A 23,347-nucleotide genomic window follows, 5' to 3' on the forward strand; every position below is an offset into this window, starting at 1 on the left:
CAGAGTGAGTTTCAGGATAGCTAGAGCTGTTATACAGAGAAACTGTCTCAAAAAATCAAAAACCAAAAACCTAAAACAAACAAATTTTAAAAAGCAAGAAACCCTGTCTCAAACAACAAGAATGCCACCATACATTGATATGGGGAAGCAGAAGGGAGGGGTGTACATTAGGATGTGAACTCGGGGTCTCATACATAGTAGGTGCGTGTTGTAAAAGTGAGCTACACCTAGCCCTACTCCTCTTGTTACATATTTAGTAAATGTCAGTACTAATTTACTTTAATGTTTTACAGGTGATTTTGCTTCACTTTAGTTCCCAAACACAAGCAGGATGGCAGAAGAAAGTCCCAGTAGGAATTTTTGTGAAATCTTTCAAACACAAAATAATTTTGCAATTGACAACCATATAGCTACTACCTAAGTTCTGCCATAACATTTCATAATATCTGCTTTAACATATATCTGTATCTCTCCATGCATGCATACATTTTACTTTTGGTGCAAATTGTTTATAACAAATTAGTGTAAACTATAGACACTAAAACACTTTCTCCTAAGTCTTTGAGCAGGCAGTCTAATGTTTTCTTAGCCTATTATGATAAGCTACATACAACGAAGAATACCAATATTGTGTATAAATTATCATACTTGTGACAATCATATAGCTACAGAACCTAAACACCAGTAAAGATATAGAATGGTAACAATCCAGACAGCCCTGTCATGGTACTTCAAGTCCCAGCCTTATCCTCCAAAGAAAACTACAGTACATTCTTTTTGAGGCAAGATTTCACAAATATGGAAAGCTAGGCTCAAATCAACGATTCTGCCTCAGTCTGAGTACTATTAATTAGGATTACAGATATGTACCAATACAAATGGCTCTGATTTAATTTTCATCAAAAAATTAGTTTGAGGCCAGCAAAATAGCCTAGTAGGTAAGAGCACTTGCAGCCATGCCTCACAAGCAGAGTTGGCATCCTCTAGTTCCACATGGTTGAGATGAAGAACTGACTCCCATGAGTTGTCATCTGACCTCTATATGCATCATGTGTTTCCTCATGAACACACACACAAAATAAACAGATAGATAGATAAATAAATAAATAAATAAATAAATAAATAAATAAATGTGAGGTCTTGGACGATGGTTCAGCAGTTCAAGTGCTTGCTGAGCAACTGTAAGAACCAGAGTTCAGATCTCCAGAAAACCACATAAACAGAAGAGGACACCTGGAAATCTAGACCCAGAACACAGAGAGAAGGGATCCCTGGAGCGTGCTGGCTAACAGGACAAGCCACATCAGGCAGCTCTGGGTTTGACTGAGAAACTCTGCCTCAAAGAATAAGGCAAAGCAATCAAGGATGCTTCCCATCATTAACACTGGGCCTCCACAGGCATCCTCACACATGCGTATGTACATGCATCCTCATACTCAGACTTAAATACACGTGAACTCATATACATGCAAAAATATGCACACATACACGTGCATACCGCACACAAAGAATGGAAAAAAATAAATGGGTAAATATAATTTAAATTTTTAATGAATTAAGTAAATAATAACCATTAGCCTAGCATGGTGACACACATTGAAATCCCCACACTTAGGAGTCAGGCTCACGATTGCCACAAATTCAAGGCCAGTCGGATCAAGGAAGGAAAGACGGACAGAAGGAAGGACAGGAGCTAGTTTACTAGAAAGGAAGAATAACTTCACTAATACTAATTAGATGACAAAAGTTAAATTTCAGCAATAATTGCTACAAACATTTAAGGCACATTATGTTTAGTAGACTTGCAGTAAAACATTTATCTATATTACTAGGTCACTCAATTTTAATTTGGATAGTAAGTAACATTCACATAGTTCAAAATTCAAAACATACAGAAAAGGATATACAGCAAGTGTCTCAGCCAACTGCCCTCATCTAGCCACCAGAGAGGAAAAACAAATATCACTAAAATACAATCCAGAGAACATACATACTCCAATTGGTTCCTTAGGACCACAGACATAGTAGTACTTTTTCATACCAAATATAGCATTTCCTATTGATTTCTTTATTTCAAAACAAACAAAACAAAATACATTTGGGTAATGAGATTCATACATGAACATCAAAAAGGAGATCAAATAGACATTAAAATAAAGCATGCCCGAACAATACACTGAAGCAAAATAAAATATCAGCTATTAGTGCCTAAGTTAGTCCTGCCCTACCTATGACAGACTGTCTGCAGCACTAGAACAATACACTAGCTACATTAGCTGAAACCACACAGCTGTTGATGCATCAAGTCATCCTGAAGACTGACAACTGTGGACTCTAATGGGTATTTCAAGGATTTACAAATGAAAACACCAACTTGCTATCACAAGCCTCCTCAGGTAAAATACTCCCTCACAATTCATCCTTCAAGATTGAACTGCCAATCCTGTTCATGAAGGGGAAATGATCCAGACAGGGATCTGTCTAGTTATTTGTCTTTCCTGACTTTCTGTCCAGCCACTTCACTAACCTCTCACCTAAGAAGTAAAAGGAAGTGAGAAAAACAAACTTGCCTAAAGGGCTCTTAGATCGACACTTCTGTAAACCATCAAAGGTCCAGAAGTGACAAAAATTTTAATCACTCCTCTATTCCTAAAAGGAAATTCCTAAGAGCTCTATCTTAGGCAGGGTTTCTATTCCTGCACAAACATCATAATCAAGAAGCAAGTTGGGGAGAAAAGGCTTTATTCAGCTTAAACTTTCCACATTTCTGCTGATCACCAAAGGAAGTCAGGACTGAAACTCAAGTAGGTCCGGAAGCAGGAGCTGATGCAGAGGCCAAGGAGGGATGTTACTTACTGGCTTGCTTCCCCTGGCTTGTTCAGCTTGCTTTCTTATAGAACCCAAGACTACCAGTCCAGGGATGGTACCACCCACAAGGGGCCCACCCCCCTTGATCACTAATTGAGAAAATGCCTTACAGTTGGATCTCATGGAGCCATTTCCTCACCTGAAGCTTCTTTCTCTGTGCTAGCTCCAGCTTGTGTCACGTTGACACATAAAACCAGCCAGTACAAGCCCACTAGCTTACTGGCCACTATGTAAGGCAAACATAAAACCCTCCTCACAACTTAAAGATATTAAATTCAAAGAGTTTAAAATGCAAATAGTTTATATGTAATCCATGATTCACAACCTGTTTGAGGCAACTAGAATTCCAGCAATGCCCCTGTTATTCTAACCCCAATACATTAATACTTTCATAGGAATCAGTAACTGTAAATTACAAATGGATCCCTGTCGCCCATTTTGCCCAGCAGCATTCAGGGCAAACAGTTATATAATGAAACCACTGTCACTGCATCCATTACTCATTTCTTGGTGAAGACCCAATCTAAAAGGATCACATTCTCAGCCACCACTGCAACAGCTCAAGAATGGGCATGTGAAACAAATTTGGCCAAAGAGGTATCATGCAAACAATAGAATATTTTAGTTAAAACTGTTTTCCTGAGTAGTCGGAAAAAAGGAAGACCTGGGATGGGGAGGAGGACAGAGGAGACAACAAGTGCATAGGAAGAGCCTGTCTCCTCCCTATATGACTAACCATAATTTGAAAGCATGTATATAGTGTGATATATATTCTTGGCTGTCGGCTTCACTATATCTGGTGTTGACTAAAACCCAAGCAATAATAAGTAAAACTATGAGGGATTTTTCTAAATTAAATCATTTGAAGTAGGAAAACCCACTTTATCCAGATCTTGAGGTGGGAAGATTCACCTTTAACCTGGGCCTCCTGGTGACAGCCTATAAAAAGGACATGAAAGAAGGAAGCTCTTCACTCTTTGCCTTTACTCCACTGCGTGTTTGCCACCCAACCTCTCTGGCAAATATATTCCTTTACTGGCATCAGAGACTACTGGATTCTTGGACCTTCCATTAGTAGACAGCCATGTTAGAGTAGCTAGACACAGCCTGTAAGCTATTTTAATAAATCCCTTTTATTTATTTATACACACACACAGAGACATACACATTCATTCTGTAAGTTCTGTTCCTCTAGAGGATCTTTTGCATGACATGTTATTTTATTTCCCATTAAGAAAAAAAATGTAGCTATCCACTCTTTTGGAACAGTCTCTCATTGGCCTGGGGGCTTGCCAATTTGGCTAGGTTGGCTGGTCAGGAAGCCCCAGAGATTTACCTATGTCTGATTGCCCAGTGCTAAGATTACAAGCACATACTACCTCACCTAGCTTTTTGGATTCTGGAGCTTAAACTCTCAAAGATCCTCTTGCCTCAGCCTCCTGAATGCTGAGATTAAAGATATAAACCACTACACTCTGAATCACTTTCTTATATATAATGATCTCAAGTTTTCCCATATTGCGTATATTTTGGGCCATCAAAAGCCCCCTGGATCCAACATTTCTATTACAAGCATTATCTGGGATTTCCATTCAAACCAACAGATACCTGTTCTGCCATTATGTGCACTAACAATGACAACTACAGCACAGACAACCATATTACAACAAGGATACATCTTAAGAAGATGTAACAAAAAGTGTTTCTTATAGTTGATGAAACACAACTTCCTTTGTCTCCTAAGACTTTCTTCCCAGACTTCAATTTCAACTGCAAAGGCAGCTACCAAAACTGAGTATCTGTTTGGTGTTTCACATCTCATTTAATTTACAGAAAAAAAAAAGTAAACATTAATCTTTCCTTACATATATAAAGCACAGGCTGGGAAAAGCTTTGTAACTTGTCCAAGATAACTCAGTCAATTAAGAGACAGAGCTAAGCTGCAAACTCCATTCTACCTTCAATGTGCTTCTTCTTTGTATTACTTCAGCCATTCACAAAATATAACATATACAAAAACAATCTCACTGGGGTTTATAGCCCTACAGTAGTGCACTTGCCTAGCATATTCAATCTTCAGGGGGAAAACAGCTCAGTGGATGAAAAAAAAATAAGAAAGAAACTGGGTTAATAAGGCATAACTGACAAGAGAAGTACTTCAACAGAGAGGACACCTGAAGAGTTTCTTGCATTAAAGCTTGAGAAACACAGATTTAAAAAAAGACAATGCAGAGCTGGGTAGTAGAGGCACACCTTTAGGCCAGCCTGGGTCTACAGAGCGAGCGGTCAGTCAGGACTACACAGACAAACCTTAGTCTCTAAAAACAAATACACAAACAAAAAGACAATGCAGGGCTGGAAATGTGGCTTGGTGGTTAAGAGAACTTGGTACTCTTTCAGAGAACCCAATCTCAACTCACGTAATGGCTAGCAACTATGTATAACTCTAGTTCCAAAGGTGCTAAAGCCCTCTTCTGATCTTCACAGGCACAAATGTGTTCCAAAGACATACATGTCAGCAAAATACTCATACATACAGTAATAATAAAATAAACTTAGAACATAAAAGTTTTGAAAAGTAAAATGAGTGTACACAACTGGGCAGTGGTGGTGTGCACCTTTAATCCCAGAACTCAGGAGACAGAGGCAGGAGGTTCTCTGTGAGTTTAAGGCCAGTCTCGTCTACAGACTAAGTTCCAGGACACCCAGGGATACACAGAGAAGCTGTGTGGATTTTTTTTTAAAAAGGAAAAAGGAACATTTAATTAATCAATCAATTAATTAAGAAACAAGTATGATTCCAAAATCATTTTCCATATAGGATGACCTCCTAAGAACATTTATTTTAAAAAATAAATATAGTTTTTATTTTGGATCCCTGTATACTCTAATGTAATATTATATGGATAAATCATCCTGTAAAAAAAAAAATAGTCTCTAGTATTTAGAAATCTGCTTGGTCCGAGGCCTTGGAGAATAGGGAAGAAAATAAGTAAATAACAATAAACTTTTAAAAAGCGAAATAGGCACCAGGCGGTGGTCCAAGTCCTTAATCCCAGAACTTGGTAGGCAGAGGCAGGCAGATCTCTGTGGCTCTGAGTTTTGAGGCCAGCCTGGTCTACAAAGCCAAAGCTGTCATACAGAGAAACCCTGTCTCAAAAAAACAAAAACAAACAAATAAATAAAAAATAAATAAAGCAGGCTATGAATGGTGGCAAATGTCTGTAGTATCAGTATTCAAGAGGTAAAAGTGGGAGATCATTTCAGGTCTGGCCTAACATACATACCAAGTATCAAGCCAGCCAGCACTATGTAGGGAGACTCTGTCTTAAAACAACACAAAAAGTCAAGTATGCTCGTTCACTGTTGACAGTAAATTTCAACAGGAAATACATCAGTATGAAATCTCCCCAAAGAATGGAATGTCCTTGATTAACAACCAGTGAGTTCTCTTTCCTTCTCTTAATTCACTCCCAACGCGTGAGTTTCCCAAATCCACCTCTGAAAGAAATGAGCAAAAGAGGGAGGACAGCAGAGGAAGATGGTCTAACTGGCCTCCTCCCCTCAAATTCCAGAAGATAAGAAGGGAGTAGGGTGGGATCCACCACTAGTAGCATAAAACCCTCCTGTTTACATCTCATATCTTAGGTTTGCCCTTTAACTTCTTTTAGAATCATAAAAACTTCATCTGTATAAATGGGGCATGGTGTGCCGGCCTATTGGCACTATCAAGGCAGAGAGCAGGGGGAGAAGATCAAGGGCATCTTCTGCCACATGGGGAGTCCCTAGGAAAATCTGGCTTGGAAGAGTTGGTCTTTCCTTCTAAACATTAAGTGGAACTCAAATCATTAGGCTCAACAAGAAGCACCTTTACCCACTGACCTACTTCAAAGGCTCAATAAGGTCCTTTCAAAAAACAAAAGTATTCTTACTATTCATTCACTTCTTTATATTTAAAAAAAAAAAAAAAAGCCAGACATGGTAACACATACCCAGAATCCCAACAATTGGGAGGAAAATCAGGAGGATTACCATGAGTTCAAGACCAGCCTGGGCTATAGTATGAGATCCTATTTCAAAAACAATTTTTTTCCAGTTGGGAGTTTTATAATACCTGAATAAACTGAAATGTTCCAAAATCCCAAAACTGTTAAGCAGACAAGTTCTTAAGTACTCCAGCTGCATTGGAGGGAAAGAGAGAAGAAAGGAACCAGAAACCTAAATTGGTGTTTTAGCAAGAAATATTGAATTCTACTAATAGAGAGTAAAGTAACTACTTTGAGATCCATCTTTCAATGTACCAAAAGTCACCTGCTACTAATGCAAAGCTACTTCTGTATTAGCTTAGGTAGACACACTGAAAAATACGGTTATCATGACAGCTTCAAGTCAGGATTAAAAGAAAAGTCAAATGAATTTTCTCCAAATAAATCCATAGATATGTAACACCTTAAGTACATAATATATATCTACTAATGTATTGACTACAGAACAATACCTCTAACATGACACATTAAAAACCCATATATAAACTTACACTTTCTAAAGGTTTAAAGTAAAAAGGCCCATGCTTTTAAATGGGTTCTCATAATTCTCAATTTATAGAAGTTTCAATTTTATATGTATTATTTGCTTTAAAAATGGCACTTTGTAAATTGATATTTACAGTCTTTCTTTGTAACTATTGCTTGGTTACTCATACAACTTCCTGCCAACAAATCAAAAATAAGGATACAATAATGGGAATACAGATCTTAACTCTTTATCATGTACTTCTTTTTTATGCTTCACAGTAAAAAAGCATGTATATGTATGCCTCAAAGATGCAAAAGCAAACAGGCAGAAAAACCTGTTCAGTTGGCATTTAAATATCTTCAAATGCTTTGAATGGATATTGATAAAAAGCCTTTGTTATTGTCACTAAATTTAAAAATATATATGCTAATTTTGCTACAGTGAAGTCCCAAAAGACAGTTTTTAATAAATAGAGCTCTGATAGATTTTTCAAGTCTAACATTGCTTGAATGAAGATAGATGTGTTAGACCTAGGTTTTGTTTTAATAAATATTTATTTTATTTTGTGTGTTTGAATGTTTCGCCAAAATGTTAAGACTGTGTACCACATTCTTGCTGTTCCTGGAGAGGCCTTAAGAGGACATCAGATACCCTAGAACAGGAGTTACAAATGGTTAGGAGCCCCCACATGAGTGCAGGGAATAGAACCTGGGTCTTCTATGAGAATAGCCTATGCTCTTAAAGACTAAGCCATCTCTCCTAGTTAGAACTAGTTTAAAGGACCCTGTATAGCAAAATTCTACCCAAAACAAATTTTTGTTTTGGTTCATTTTGGTTTTTGAGTCTTACTATGTAGCCTTGGCTAGATGGCCTGGAACACCCTAGTAGACCATAGACCAGGCTGGCATCAAACTCAGATAGATCTACCTACCTCAGACTCCCGAGTGCTGGGTTTAAAGGTATGAGCCACCATGCCCAGCTCACAAGACAAACCTTGACTTCTATCATTTCTAAACCCATAAATAGCTACTTGTTTATGCTAAGTAAACTTAGAAGCCAATCTACTTTCACCTGTATGTGCCTCAGCAGGCAAGTGGAAGTCGGAAGAAAACTTGGAGGAGTCAGTTCTTTCCACCACATGGGTATTTACTGAGTTTATGAGCAACATAAAAACAATCACATTTTAGCTCTTCTTGTAGAAATGAAACATTTCTGTAAAATGCATTATTTTATTTTTTAAAGAAATATGTATGTGTGTGTGTGTGTTTTGCTTGAATATACGGACATTACATGCATGCAGTACCCACAATGCCCAGAGAAAGTATCAGATCCACTGGAACTACAGCTACCAAAGGTTATAATCTACCATGCGGGTGCTGAGAATGGAACATAGGTCCTCTGCAAGAACAGCAAGTGCTCTTAACCACTAAGCCCTATCTCCAGCCCCTGGTTCTGCTTTTTTTAAAGTTTTTAACAGTGTAGCCCATGCAGTATCCAAGTGAATTTGTTTGGGATTTTAAAGCTTTTGGTTTTTTTGTTTTGTTTTGTTTTTTTGTTTTTTTTTTTACTTTGAACTAAACTTACAGTAAGTAGCTTAGGATGACTTCAAACTTCTGCAATCCGGCCTCAAACTCACAAGTGCTTAGATTACAGATATGTGCTACCATGCCTAGCTCTTAAAATGTTTACCTTGTTACAAGTTTTCTTGTTTTAGTTTTATCTGAAACAGTGCCTCACTATGTAGTCCTAGCTGACCTGGGACTACTCTGTAGATAAACTGGCCTCAAATTCAGAGATCCTCCCGTCTCTGCCTCTCAAGTACTAGGATTAGAGGCATGATACCTACCATGCCTGGCTTAAAATGTATAAAATGTAGTCTTCTTTGTTTTTGAGACAGGGTCTCTCTACATAGCCCTGGCTATCCTATAACTCACTATATTACCAGGCCAGCCTCATGTTCATGGAGATCTGATTCCTTTCTGCCTCTAAGTGCTTGGATTAAAGGAATGCACCACCATGCCCAGCTTAAAATGTTTTCTTAAGAACACTCATGGACAGAGCTATCATACTAGATAGGGTATAATGTTTCCACAGAGGGAATATAGAGCTTTTCCTATTGCAGTAAACTATAGAAAATTCTTGTTTGTTCTGTGTAAGTAGGAGGAAGTTCATAATAAATTATGTAGCAATATCTGATGACACATGACATAATCACCTATTTTCACAAAATGTGTCAAACCGAAGGCATCTTTGAACCAAGACAAACACTAGACAGGCCTAAAAGTATCTTTTATCAGGTAATAGTATATGCTACTTACAATTATATGGTAGTGAAAAAGACTGCACTGATTTCTTTAAAATATTCTGCTAATGCCAGGTACACTACTCTGCAACATATTTTTACTTATTTGGTTGGCTTGGGTTTTGGTTTTTTGAGACAGGATATCATCAGTAGCCTGATCTGATCTGACACTCACTATGAGCCTAGGGTAGCCTCAAACTCATGGCAATTCTCCTGCATCAGCCTCCCAAGTGCTGAGACTATAGGCATAAACCACCATGCCCAGATACATCTTAAATATAATAGAGATATAATTTATGCCAAATAGCATAGTGGGGCTGTACAAGATGAGGATCACAGTTCAGATCTCCAGCACCTACGTAAAAGCAGGGTGTGGTAGTGGTTGCCTAGAAAATGACAGACAAGAAGAGGATCCCTGGGAGTTGTTGGTCAGCCTGTCTAGTAAAAATCAATGGGCTCCAGGTTCAATGAGAGACCCTGTATAAAGCAATAAGACAGAGGGGCTAAGGAGATGATTTTATGGATAAAGTCCTTGCCAGGCATAAGGACTTGAATTCAGGTTCCCCAGAATCCACATAAAAAACCCAAGAAGACATGGCAGTTTGTCTGTAATTCTAGAAACAGAGGATCCCTTTGGCAAGATAAGTTAGCTACCCTAACTGGTGATCTTGAGGCTCAGCAAGAGAACCTATTTCTCAGTAAATAAAATGGGAATAACACCTGACAACAACCTCTAGCCTTCAATACACATACCCACACACACACAGAGACACACACACATACACACACACACATCACACATCACACAAAATAAGATGGAAAAATACCCAACATCAATCTCTCACCTGCACAGCCACACACATGCATGTGCATACATACATGCACATTGTGGTGATTTGAGTAAGAATGGATCCCTATAGGTTCACATATCTGAATGCTTGGTCATCAGGGAATGCCACTACTTGGGAGGGTCTTGTTGGAGTAAGTGTGTCACTGGATGTGGGCTTTGAGGTTTCAAAAGACTAAGCCAGGCTCAGTGTCTCTCTCTTCCTGCTGCCTGTAGATCCAGATGTAGAAGAGAGAGAGTTACTTCTCCAGAACCATGTCTACCTGCATCCCATCATATTCCCCACCATGATCGACAATGGACTAAACCTCTGAAACTATGAAAGCCCTAGTTAAATGCTTTCCTTAATAAGAGTTTCCATGGTGATGGTGTCTCTTCACAGCAATAGAACACTGACACACATATATGTCAACATATATGTAGAAGCAGGAATGAAAAATAAGTAACATAAATTGTGCACATACAAATAAAGGCTTAGCCTCTAACTTAAAAGCATTCACATGCATGAAGTAACCAAATACATGAAAATCAAAATTCTTTGTGAGCTCAGAGAATAATTGCAGCAGTAATCGTAATCAGAACTAGAACTGGCAAGTTAAAAAAAAAAAAGTAGAGGCTGGAACACACCTGTACCCTCAGTCCTCAGGAGGCAGAAACAGGTGGACTGGTCACAAATTAAAGGCCAAACTGGTCTACAGAGTAAGTCCAAGGCCAGCCCAGGTTCCATAGCAAAAACCTGAATGAAAATGCCAAAAAGGAAGAGGAGGAAGAGAAGGAAAACTATAACTGTAGATAATCAAATTCCCAAGTAGCCAAAAGAGAAAGGATGCATTCATTAAAAGGCAATATTTAAGCTAGGAAAAGAAGTCTGTAGCCATTATACAACTATCTAGAAGGCCACAGAAAGAGGAACTGATAACAATATGGAAGACAGACTCAGAAATCATGAAGACACTGCTGTGATAATGAGGATGTTGCCATAATAAAGCAAAGCAGAACGAATGAATCAGGAATGAATTCAAACAGTTGCAACAGCAGGAGCAGCAATCAATACCAACTTAGCTTAATGTATGTCACATCTGTATGTACTGTCATCTGATCTGCATAACCTTTATGAATGAAAGACACTATTGCCCCAATTTATAAATGAGAAAACTTAAGTTTAGAAAGATTAAGTCAGCCGGGCAGTGGTGGCACACGCCTTTAATCCCAGCACTTGGGAGGCAGAGGCAGGCGGATTTCTGAGTTCGAGGCCAGCCTGGTCTACAGAGTGAGTTCCAGGACAGCCAGAGAAACCCTGTCTTGAAAAAAAAAAAGGAAAGAAAGAAAGAAAGAAAGAAAGAAAGAAAGAAAGGAAGGAAGGAAGGAAGGAAGGAAGGAAGGAAGATAGATAGATAGATAGATAGATAGATAGATAGATAGATAGATAGATAAAGTCAGTTTTCAAAAGTCAGTATGGCTAATAAGTAAAAAAGTTTGGACAGAAATCCAAGACTGAATGATTCCAATGTCCAGACCCTTGACCATACACTCTTCCACTATAGTTCAAACAATAGGAGGAAAGGTTATAATAAAAAATCCTTAATAAAAAAATCCTTAGAACATACTATCAATGGAACTTTAGGACCATAAGCCTCAGGCAAGATCTCTACTTACCCACTAACTTTTCCTTCCTGAAATCCTTCTAAAAATTATTACTTCCTTCATCTAGAGATGTCTTCTAAAATATCTAGGTAGGCTTAACAAATGTCCAAAGCTGAATGTTTAACCAAATCAAGTTTTAGTATCTGACAGAGGATTTTTTTTTTAAATCCAAAAACTTGCTTGTGACAGCTGTGAATGGATCCCAGTGATATAGCATATTCTTAGTGTATACAAGGCCTTGGTGTTCAATGCCCCACTTAAAGTGCCACTTAAAACAAATACCTCTACCCTCACCATGAGGCCATAGGAAGAAAACAAAACAAAGACACAGAAAGAGAAACAAGAAGCTGGAAAGATTGGTCAGTGGTTACTTAACCACTTCCTGATCTTCTAAAAGACCAGAGCTCAGTTCTCAGCACACATATCCAGAGTCTTACAACTGCCTACAAGTCTAGCTCCAGAAAACTCAACACCCTCTCTGGTCTCCATATGTATCTACACATGCATGAAATACACACACACAAAGATACACACACATACATGTAAAATCTAAAGAAGTATTTTAAAAAAGAAACAAAATCAGAATTGAAATAGAAGACTCTCTAGTCAGAAAAGCAATCTTTGTATATTCAAAATTAATGAAAACATACTTATATGCCTTAGAAATCCTACAAAGACAGTTGCATAGAAGAAATGCTCAATACAAAAGGGTCTAAAGTAAGTAAGTATGGGGGGAACTCTTTAAACTACTTAGTCATCCAAGACATACATAATTTTATCCTAACACTATATAATAATGTTTTTCATAAAACATGATGCTGGAACACTCTGGGGAAAAAAAAACCAACTGATGGTTTAGAGATTTAATTCCAATTTGATAACTATTATAAAAAATAAGAATTGGATGGACATGCTCTATTTGAATATGGAAATCTTTTATCCTGTACAAAAATATTTGTTGAACTGTCAGTTTGTACTACAGGATTGTTAAATAAGTGGCAGGCCAAGTGTGGTGGTGCACATCTTCAGTCCCAGCACTTGGAAGCAGAGAGAGGAGAATCCCAGTGAGTTCCAAGCCAGCTAGGACTACAATAGAGACCCTGTCCCATTAAAAAAAAAGAAAAGGAAAAAAGAAAGGAAGGAAGGAAAGAAGGGAGGAAGGGAGAGAGGGAGGGAGGGAAGGAGGAAGGGATGGAGGGAAGGAGGGAAGGAGGGAAGGAAGAACAAAGAAGGGGCACTTCCTTTAAGAAAATAATCCCAACTGAACAGTGGCAGCTAATGTTTTTAGTCCCAGTGAGCTTGTGAGGCAGAGGCAGGTAGATGTGAGCTGAAGGTCAGTCTGGTTTACAGATTGTGTTCCAGGACAATCAAGGCTACACAGAGAAACTCTGTCTCAAAAATAAATAAATAAATAAATAAATAAATAAATAAATAATATATATACACACACACACGCACAAAGAAATTCCCACTTTCTGCTCATTTTTTATAGTATCTTTTTTTTGGGGGGGGGAGGAAAACAGGGTTTCCTCGTGTAGCCCAGGCTATCCCAGAACTTAACTTCCTCCTATCTCAGCCTTCAGAGTACTGGGATTACTGGGATTCCACCAGATACATGCCACAATGTCCACCTTACTAGTCTCAGTTACATCATTCATTTTGACAGTGTTACTGCAATGTCTTATCTATTAAATCCAGAGTTCCCCTTGTTATGAATATAGGTAGCTTTAATGAAACATGACAGATCATTCTCACAAAATTGCATACTCAAACACAAAGTAATACTTGCCAGGTTTTAACAAACAGTGCTAGTATAGATCCATCTGGGATGACTGGCTCATCTCAGATATTAGCCATTAACCTCAAGTGTCAGCTTAAAAATGTTAGAATTGTTAAAGCCAATAAATAACTTATAACTCAATGAAAAGATGTAAGAATTCCCAGTGGAGTGATTACAAACTGACTGATAGACTCTTAAGGCCCTCATTTTTCAACAGTGTGTGTACATTGAATTTAAACTGAGTTAGTTCCAGTTCTAACTTCCAGCTGAGTCAAAATTCTACAGCCTGAAAGCAGGAAATCCAAAAGGAAATTCCACATCAGATGCTAGAGCTTGGCAACTGAAAAGTTCTGGGCTGCAGATACAGAAGTTTTCCAACCCTTTACTGTAATCTTACCTCATATCTTCAAGTAAATCACATTCTGCCTGATGTTTGGCTTGAAGTTTTGTCATCTGCTCACCTTGAATGTTTCTTAGCTCTTGTGTGACTTTCACCTAAAACACAGCATGTATTTATTAAGGCTTTTACTAAAATTGGAAAAAGAAAAAATTACTTAAAGAAGAGAATAGTTGTTAGAATGTATACTTCTAGTTTTCCTATCTCTAAAGACCAAAAAGTTCATATTTGCCATCCAATTTTATTACTTAACTAAGTTCAATGAAAAAAATTTAGCCAAAGAATGTAAAACAGGGGCTGAATAAAAATTCACAAATACAAAAACATTACAGTTTAAAGGGATGCAAACTGTGATTCTGCTTTCTCTTTCTTTCCAAAGATACAGATATGAACCACCAGGAGGAGGGAGCACAGATGAAAGAGTATACCTTATACCTAGCGACTGAAATTTACACATTCATGAAATAATATGCCTGAATAAGCTACATAAAATATTCCATAATGGCTGCAAGAAGCACACAGTCTCAGAATGATGCCCTCCATTCTGAAAGCGCATCAAATCTCAATCTCTTTCTCACAAAGGACACCGCAAAAGTGACCTTCCAGCATACGCAGGGCTTTTAAACTAACCCAGTAAGCCAGGCCGGGTGGCAGCCCACTTCAGAGAGAACCGCCAAAGCCAGCTGGCTGGAGCCATCCTGGCCAGGCCAGACCCTGGGATTGCAATCGGTTTGTGATCACGGTGGAATCCTGACCACCAGTGCAAGGCTACATGGAGAGGTGGGACACACGTGCAGGGAAAAGGGGGAGGATCAGTAACTGGAAAAAATCAGATTAAGAAGGGAAAAGAAAAAGAAACATAAATGATGAGTTACTCATAAGGCAAATGTTTGCCCACAAGGGAAGGATATAACTGTCTCTTCCCACTGCTCAGAGTAGATACCTAGTATCCATCTGAAAGATTTAAAAAGACAAGAACACAACCTGAGCAGTGCGGAAAGGTGTAGAAGGGAGCAGCCGGAAAGCTGCTGGCAAGCCCCAGAGCACCGTCACTGCCACCCAGGCCATCCAAACCCCAATCTTTAGTGCTCAAGCCATGCATCGCCAGGTTCTGGCTTTCCTATTGGAAGCTCTGCTGTTTCCCTGGCCCCATAGCCCGAGGCGGGGCAAAAGGGATATGTGCGTGTGTGTGTGTGTGTGTGTGTGTGTGTGTGTGTGTGTGTTGGAGGGGTGGGGGCTGTTTAGCAGGACCCGTCAATCTTTAATTTGCTTTCCCTTGGGGTGGGAGGGCGGAGACCGTTCCAACTTCTTTTCCGCAGCCCCGTGGGAAAAAAAACAGGCCAAATCTTGGGGCTAGACTTGAAATAAATCCCCCCCCCGCGAATCTGCCAATGGGTGGAGTGCCGACAAGCGACTAGAGGGCTCGAACCTGGCGCAGACTAAACAATCCGTCACGCACAAGGCTCTGCAAATTTGCAGGGGCTCCCCCGCCTCTCCTCCGTGCAGCTCTGAGAATGCACTTTGCTCTGGGCAGCACTGCCATGCAGACAGATACACACATGCATGCCCGAAAAAACTCCAGCGAATGTCTAGGGAGGAGGGAGGTGTCTTCTCTAGTACAGAGAAGCACTGGCCGGCCCTCCATCAGAAAGACACCCCATACACGCGACCCCCTGCCTGGAGCGGGCGGCAACTCTGACAAGCCAAGAGGCGAGAGTGGTCACGGCCCCTTGCGGGAAGGGGGAGGGGGCGCAGCGGTCGCCCCAGCCGCGTTCTTTGTACGGACCACCACCAGCCCCACATCTCCAAAGCCCCCCGCCAGCTGCGTCCTTACCTTCCTCGGCGGCGGCTGCATGATGCTGAAGGGACATCAATCCTCCGCCCACCCCCGACGGCGGCGTTTAAAGGACTGTGAGGGTGAGGAAGGTTGGAGAAAAGGGGGCGGCCCAGCAAGCCAGGGCGCGCGCGTGTGTGTGTATGTGAAAGGAGAGCCTGAGGAGGAGAAGGAAGAGGAATCGGCCCGGAGGCTGCGAGGCAGGCGAGCGGCAGGAGCACCCGGGTCGCAGCGAGTGTGGAGAGAAGGAGGAGCGCCGGGAAGGCCTGGGGCCCGGGCGGCCCGGGGGGTGTGTGAGGGAAGGAGGCGGAGACGGCCAGGGGGCGGGGGCCGCGAGCGGGGGCGCTGGGGGACTCGCGGCTCGCCGGGCGGCTGAGGCGGAGCGGCCGCGTCGTCCGCGTTCGCCGCCTGCCGCGGCCCGGCTGCAGCTGGCTGACGCGGCGGCCCCCCACCCACTCGGGCAGCCCGGCCCTCGCGGTGCCCAACGCCCCCGCCCGGCCCGGGAAAGAGGAAGGCGGCGCCGCGCTCCCGGCTAGAGCTCCGCCAACCACTCAGGCCGCGGGAATTTCCGGCCCCGGCGCGCGCCACAGCGCCCCGCTCCGGCTGCAGAGGGATGCGCTTCTGGCCACCGCCTGCTTGGGGGGAGGGAGGGGGTAGCCAGGCCGCGCCACGGGGCTCCGGATCTTGGTGTGAGAAAGGGGGAAACTTAATGGATTGTTCGGCAGAGGGGAAGGGTGGGAACGGGAACGGGACTTGAGAAATACCCCAGTTTTCTAAGATGATGGAACGTTCCAGACGCTTCCCGTCCTCCCTCCCCCAACGCCAAAAAGGCAGCTGGGGGCTTCCCGCGCGCCTTCCCGCCAGCCCGCTGAGGCGCGCGACTCCTCCCGGGAGCGCGCACGTGGGAGGGAGAGGGCTCTGCTCCGACGCACGCGCACAGGCCGCCCCCGCCTCCCGCCTGCGGCTGCGGCTGCACAGTTTGTGTGGGAATTTGGCACGAGTAGAAGGGGCTAGCCTCATAGTGGGATTGTTTGCAATAAGAAAGGAGGTAGCTATGAGAATTCGGGAATTTGCTTCCTCTCAGTCCCTTAGTGTACCCTCCCTCCTAGTCAGCTAAATGAGCAGTGAGAAATTTAGCGTGAAAGTCCTTTTACAACTGGCCGCAGGTGCCAGACCTATATGCCGTTGGAGGAGGACAGGTGGAAATAACCTAAAATTGCCAGGCAAAGGAACGAATGGTCCTCTGTTTCAGGGTACTTAGCCAGCCCACGTGGAGTCGACTGAGAAAAAATGAAAATCTCTTGAGTCGGTCACTCCCATATCACAGATAGGAAGGCTAGTATCCGCAGAGAATTGGAAACGTTCTCAAGGTCACATGGCATGACTAGAATCCTTGAATCAAAAAGGGTTATGTGGATTATAAGAAACAGGCAAGGGCTGTGTGTGAGGAGGGGTACTTTGCTAGGTGTTAGAGCGCATGCCTAGCAACCAGAGAGGCCCTAGGTTCATCACTAGCATGGGAAAAGAAAGAAGGAATAGGTGGAGATTAAGAACCATAGTGAGACAGCAAGGGCCATGAAGAAACCTCTGAAGGAAGCACTTGTCTAGAAGGGAGGGCTTCTAGGTCAACCCACTTTGCCTGTCCTAAACTAGTTGGATAAACTCAACCTCATCTGACAATGACAATGCTCGTTCTCAGCAGGGTCCCATCAGGCACCCTTGCTCTGTCCAGACCACCCAAGGAGTATCAGGCTCCCTTTGGGTTGCTTGGAATAGTAGAAAGCCCTCTTCCTCATTCCTCAGCACTAGCTCTGAGCCACAGTGTGAGCTGGATCTTCCCCCTCCCCCACTTAATTCAGAACTTGCAGTCCCAGATAGCCATTCTCAGAAACTCAGTTCAGTCAGAAAAGGAAGGTCGGTCAATGAGACCAGATAGACCAGGATGACTTACCAGATAACCTACTGGCTCTGTGACCAGAAGATGAACTCAGACGCAGGTGTTTTACACTGAGTTAACCCACATCCTAACAGTGGAGTCAGAGTTGGGAGCTATGTATAGACTAGAAAGCCTACTCTGCTAGTTCTGGTTTCCTTGAAGCCTTTTGCCACCTGTGTCCTCATTCAGATGAAGGAAGGCCTGGGGCAGGGAGCAGTGGGTGGAGACCCAGAGTCCTGACCTCCACTGAGACAGGGGCACTAGAGGTAGGGAGCTGGCCCCAGTCTCAGCCTCACCAATGAGCAGTGTCACACTCCTCCAGCTTTTGTTTCCTTCCTTACAAAATGGGGGTTTAAAGTATCTTTACAGATGTGTTGTACAAGTTAGAATTTCTCCTACTTCAGACCTGGCACATGGTCAATACTCAATAAACATTCATTGCTTAGTTCATTGATAAAATATTTGCTGCCACCCTACTTTATGTGAAGCTTACACCAAACACTAGGATATGGAAGTGAGCAAGACAATCACCCAGAGTTCCGGCCTAACTATTTAGGACAGGGTAACGGCACCTGCCCACATGTCCTGCATGCAGCAGGTTTCCGACCAAGGTTTTCCAAGTTCTACTCCTGGGCACAGCTGCTCTGGCTCAGGGATTATCCTGCTTCACGTCCTTGGAAGTGAATACTGAGGATATAAAGTTTCTGGATGTTGGAAGATTTGGGATCTCGCCTAGACCGCTGATCTGCTGTGCCTTCAGTGGATATTGGAGTTCATCTAGAGCATAAGGTAAATGATACTGTGCATGGTCTCAAACATCTGTTAATGTAATCCTAGCCCTTGGGAGGATGAAGCAGAAAGATCTTGAGTTTGAGGCAGCCCAATTTGTCTACAGAGACCCGATAGATAGATAGATAGATAGATAGATAGATAGATAGATAGATAGATAGATCAGAAAGAAAGTGGGGCTGGAGAGATGGCTCAGTAGTTAAGATCACTTGACGCTCTTGCAGAGGACTAAGACTCAATTCCCAGCATAGCCGCTCACAACTGACTGTAACTCTAGGCCTACAGGATCCAATGCCATTTTCTGGTCTCTGCAAGCCCCGGCAGGCATCTAGTGCACACACATACATGGAAGCAAAACACTTGTATGTATAAACTAATAAATCTTTTTAAATTTTTAAACTTGCAATGCGCCTTTTCAAATTCTAAACTTTCTTATGGTTTCTTCAAACTAATGTTTACAATAACCCTATGACATATTATTTTCTTCATTTCTACAGTAAGAACCCTAAGACTCACAAGAGATAAGTTACTTGCCCTTCTTATGCTCATGTCATCAGCACTGACCCATGGACTGGGGCCCCAGAGTGAATGAAAAGGGGGAAAGGGAGGAAACAGGCTGAGGCCACCTTTAATCTCTCTGTGTACTGACTGCAGGTACAATGTGACTGACCGTCTCATGCTCCCACTGACATGACTTCCATGGCGATCTGTAGCCCCTTAGATCATAAACCAAAATAAACCCTTCTTTGCTCAAGTTACTGCTATCAGATATTACATCACAAAAACAAAATGGTGACTAATGTCTCCAGGAATAAAGCAGACTTTGAACCATAAAATACAGGATGGAGCAAGGGATTTCTGTGATCTATGGAAAGTTCACTTAAATGTCCCTCTTCCAACAAGTATGGGGGCTTGAAGAGCTTTGCTTCTGTAATAGTAGTAAACACAATGCTACCAGAAAGATCGCTTAGATTATTGAAGGGAAATTGGCAGAGCGGCATGCTCTGTGCCCTCAGAGACAGAATTAGCAAATCTTTTTCGGTCTCAAGCAGGTTTTCCAGGCAGACCAGTCCATGGAGGAAGGGAGTATTTCCATCCTGAGGCTGTGCAACAGGTACTGGCTCCTTTCCATCAAAGAGACTACATGTGAAATCCTTACTCTGAAAAGATACCAAGAGTGACCATTTGTTATGCCTCCATGCTCCAGACATTGAAATAGGCATGCTTTTTACATTGTTTTTCACTCTCACAACATCCCTTATAGTACATATGACCCCCTTTTCACAGACTGAGACTCAAACATAAACAATCCAGAGACTCGTGAACTATCCAGGCACTGCTGAAGATGAGTGGATTTGAGGACCCTGCTCTCATTCACCTCATCACTACCCTGCTCACCTTTCCTTTCTCCACTGCCCTATGTTCTTCTCTCAGTGGATTCCCTCACCACAGCTCTCCAGGGGATTATACCTGTCTTCACTAGTGAGCTCTCAAGACAGACTCCCAATCCAGTCACCAGAAGAGAGCAGGGGCTTTCCCTACAGCACCCAGTGAGTCGGTAGCAGAACCAAGCCTTGGATTCCATCAACTGTTCCTCAACAAAGGTCTCTATTCTGGGCTTAGTCACAAGTAGGTCTCTGGGGTGAGACCAGGGCTCTGTCCCAGAGAGCTCCCAATCTCAGTCCTTGACCTGAAGTCACAACACTGGGACATGCAAGGCCAGAAAAGTCAGAGGCCTGATCCTATCATACAGTAGCAGAGATTTAAGCCCAGAGGCAAGTCCTTAAGGTACAGGCAATGGAAGAAGGAATTTCCTGGTCATTTGGGGCTCCTACCCATGAGTATTACAGCTTAGGGCATAAGGACAGAGGTATAAATCCCAGAGATACGGCTAGAGCTGGCAGACAGGTGAACTAATGTTCTAACCCTATCTTTTGTTAGGTACTTGCTTCCAGACATGTCACTTCAGCCTGTTTTCCATTTCTGCAGAATGATAAGAGCAGAATTTTTTCCTGTCTCCCTCTTCGGGGGACTGCTGTGCAGGCTAAATGAACTGTCAGGTGTATGGAATATATAAAGGGCTGAGTAGGCATGTAAGCCAAGGACTGCCAGTCTGGGTGCAACTGAGAAGGCTGAGTGACTGTCTATGTGGGATGCCGACTGGAGCTTCCACCACTAGCTGCACTGTGATTACAGCTCTGAAAACTAGGTATCGAGGAATGGAACAGTCAGGTGGGTGGAAGCATGCTCGTTTAGTGATCCAGCAAAACGTTTGAGTTAGGTGGCGTGTTCCCTTTTCTGCCTCACTCTGGCTTCTTGACAATCTTAAAGACACTTTTCTAATGGTTTCCCTTATTCTGTCAGAGGGGAGAATGGATGTTAGAGTTGTGGTGAAAATTAAATGGACTGTTTACGCAAGTGCTGCTAACTGTTCTAGCAATATTGTCGAGAGAGAGAAAGAGAGACAGAGATAGACAGAGACAGACAAGAACAGAGAGACAGAAGAGGCCAGGCTGGCGAGATAGGTCAGTGAATGAAGGAGCCTGTTGATCCCCAGAACCCACATAATAGAAGGAAAGAACCAAGCTCTACAAGTTATCCTCCTGCCATGCATACAAAATATTCTGCTATGCATACAAAATAATAAAAACGTGTTAAAAAAAAATTAAGACCAGTTTAGTGGTTCATGTCTTTAATCCCAGCATTAGGGAGTGAGAGGCAGGAGGACCTCTGTGAGTTCGAAGCCAGCCTTTTCTCCATATCAAGGTCCAGGACAGCCAGGACTATATAGAGAGACCCTGTCTCAAAAGCAAACAAACAAACAAAAATAAATAAAAATTATTTATTTATTCATTTATTAATTAAAACAATTAAAGGGTCAGCTCTATTATTACATTTCTGTAATCCCTCCACTTGGGAGGTAGAGGCAGGCAGTTCTCTGTGAGTTCAAGGCCACTCTGGACTACATAAGGAACTTCAGACCAGTCAGAACTACAAAGTGAGACTGAAAGTAAATAAATAAATGATCCCCTCCCCCAACTAGAGTGGCAACTCATGGTTAAGAGAACTGGCTGCTCTTGCAGAGGACCCAGGTTCAGTTCCCAGCATCCACATAGTGGCTCACAAACCATCTATAACTCCAATTCCAGAGTATCCCACACCCTCTTCTAGCCCCTGCAGGCAGCAAACACAAAAGTGGTCTCAGACATACATGCAGACAAACAGCCATGCACATAAATGTTAAATGGTAATCTTTATGGTAATGATGGTTGCACACCTTTAATTCCAGCACTCAAAGGCAGAGGCAGATGGGTCTCTGTGAGCTCAAGGCCAGGCTGGTTTACAAGTGAGTTCCAGGACAGCCAGAGTTAAGAAAGGCCATGTCTTAAAAATAATAAGAAATCAATCATAAATAAAAGGTTATAATAAATAATATTATATTTTATATAATAAATTATTTATTATTATATAATAAATAATAAATAAAAGATTTTTTTTTAATTCCCATGAGGGAAGGTTAAGCCCCACTAGAGGCCTAGGCCTGCCTCTCTCTTACTGTGGGCCCCTGGGAAATCTCTGATTCTTCCTCAGCTAATTTCATCTGTAACACTAGGGTTCCACTAAGAAGCTTTTCCAAGGCCCAGCCTGGGAAGCATAGAAAGGTACCAATATATGACACTTCTGTGAAGAGGGCACCCCTCAGGCTGAACTTGAAACCTGAAGAGAAGAGTCAGGCAGGGACCTAAGGAGAAAGATGGAATTGTGGGATAGAGATAACAAGATGGACAAGCGGCAGCATTGTCAACTATATGAGCTGCTTTGTGAAGGAAGTAGGTCCTTTTCAGCTTAGGAAGCCTGCCTGCCTATTTTCCCACAGCCTGCCCAGTTAATGCCTAAACAAAACAAGCTTTCCTGCTCCCTGCTGCCTGCTGGAGGGTGGGGGATCCAAAACGAGCGTCCTGGAGGCTGGCAAACACCCTGGCATCCTGCCTATGCTCCCTGGGCACCCACCCTTCCCCTGTCTACAGCACCACCCTCAGCCTTCGCAGCCCCTCCACGCCCATTCTCTTCTCCACTTCCACCCTTTCTATGTAGATACCCCCAATTTCTAAACCTGCCTGACTTTCTAGGCCAGCTCGAGCCACTAAGTCCAGGTTTAATTCTTACTGTCCTGTTGTGGGCAGAGCATCTGGCATCAGAATGCCTGGAGTGGCTGTCGGTCGCCATGGGAGGGAATTCCCTGGCTGAGGAAAACTCTTCCAGAGGGAAAGAGCAGGTGGCAGTCTCCCCACAAGACAGATGCCGCCCACGATGTAAGCAGAGCCAATCCTGGGGTGAGAAGCATCAAATCTGACAACACACACATATACACACACACACATATACACACACACACACCCTTCTGTCTGATGCTTGTCTACACTAGGCATACTAG

At 42.4% G+C, this 23,347-nt stretch overlaps 1 protein-coding gene across 1 annotated transcript in view; it reads right to left on the reverse strand.

The window, feature by feature from the left end:
- The window catches only part of Fchsd2 (FCH and double SH3 domains 2), a 171,319-nt gene extending 154,840 nt beyond the window's left edge, over positions 1-16,479 (reverse strand). The window contains exons 1-2 of the mRNA XM_028770576.1: positions 16,188-16,479; positions 14,354-14,451 (exon numbers count right to left, since the gene is read on the reverse strand). Of these exons, the coding sequence (XP_028626409.1) occupies positions 14,354-14,451; positions 16,188-16,208 (119 nt within the window). The 5' untranslated portion in view covers positions 16,209-16,479. The remainder of the gene's footprint in view (positions 1-14,353; positions 14,452-16,187) is intronic.
- Positions 16,480-23,347: the final 6,868 nt, after the last annotated feature.

Source organism: Grammomys surdaster, unplaced genomic scaffold, assembly GCF_004785775.1.
Source record: "Grammomys surdaster isolate TR1022 unplaced genomic scaffold, NIH_TR_1.0 203, whole genome shotgun sequence".
NCBI lineage: Eukaryota > Metazoa > Chordata > Mammalia > Rodentia > Muridae > Grammomys > Grammomys surdaster.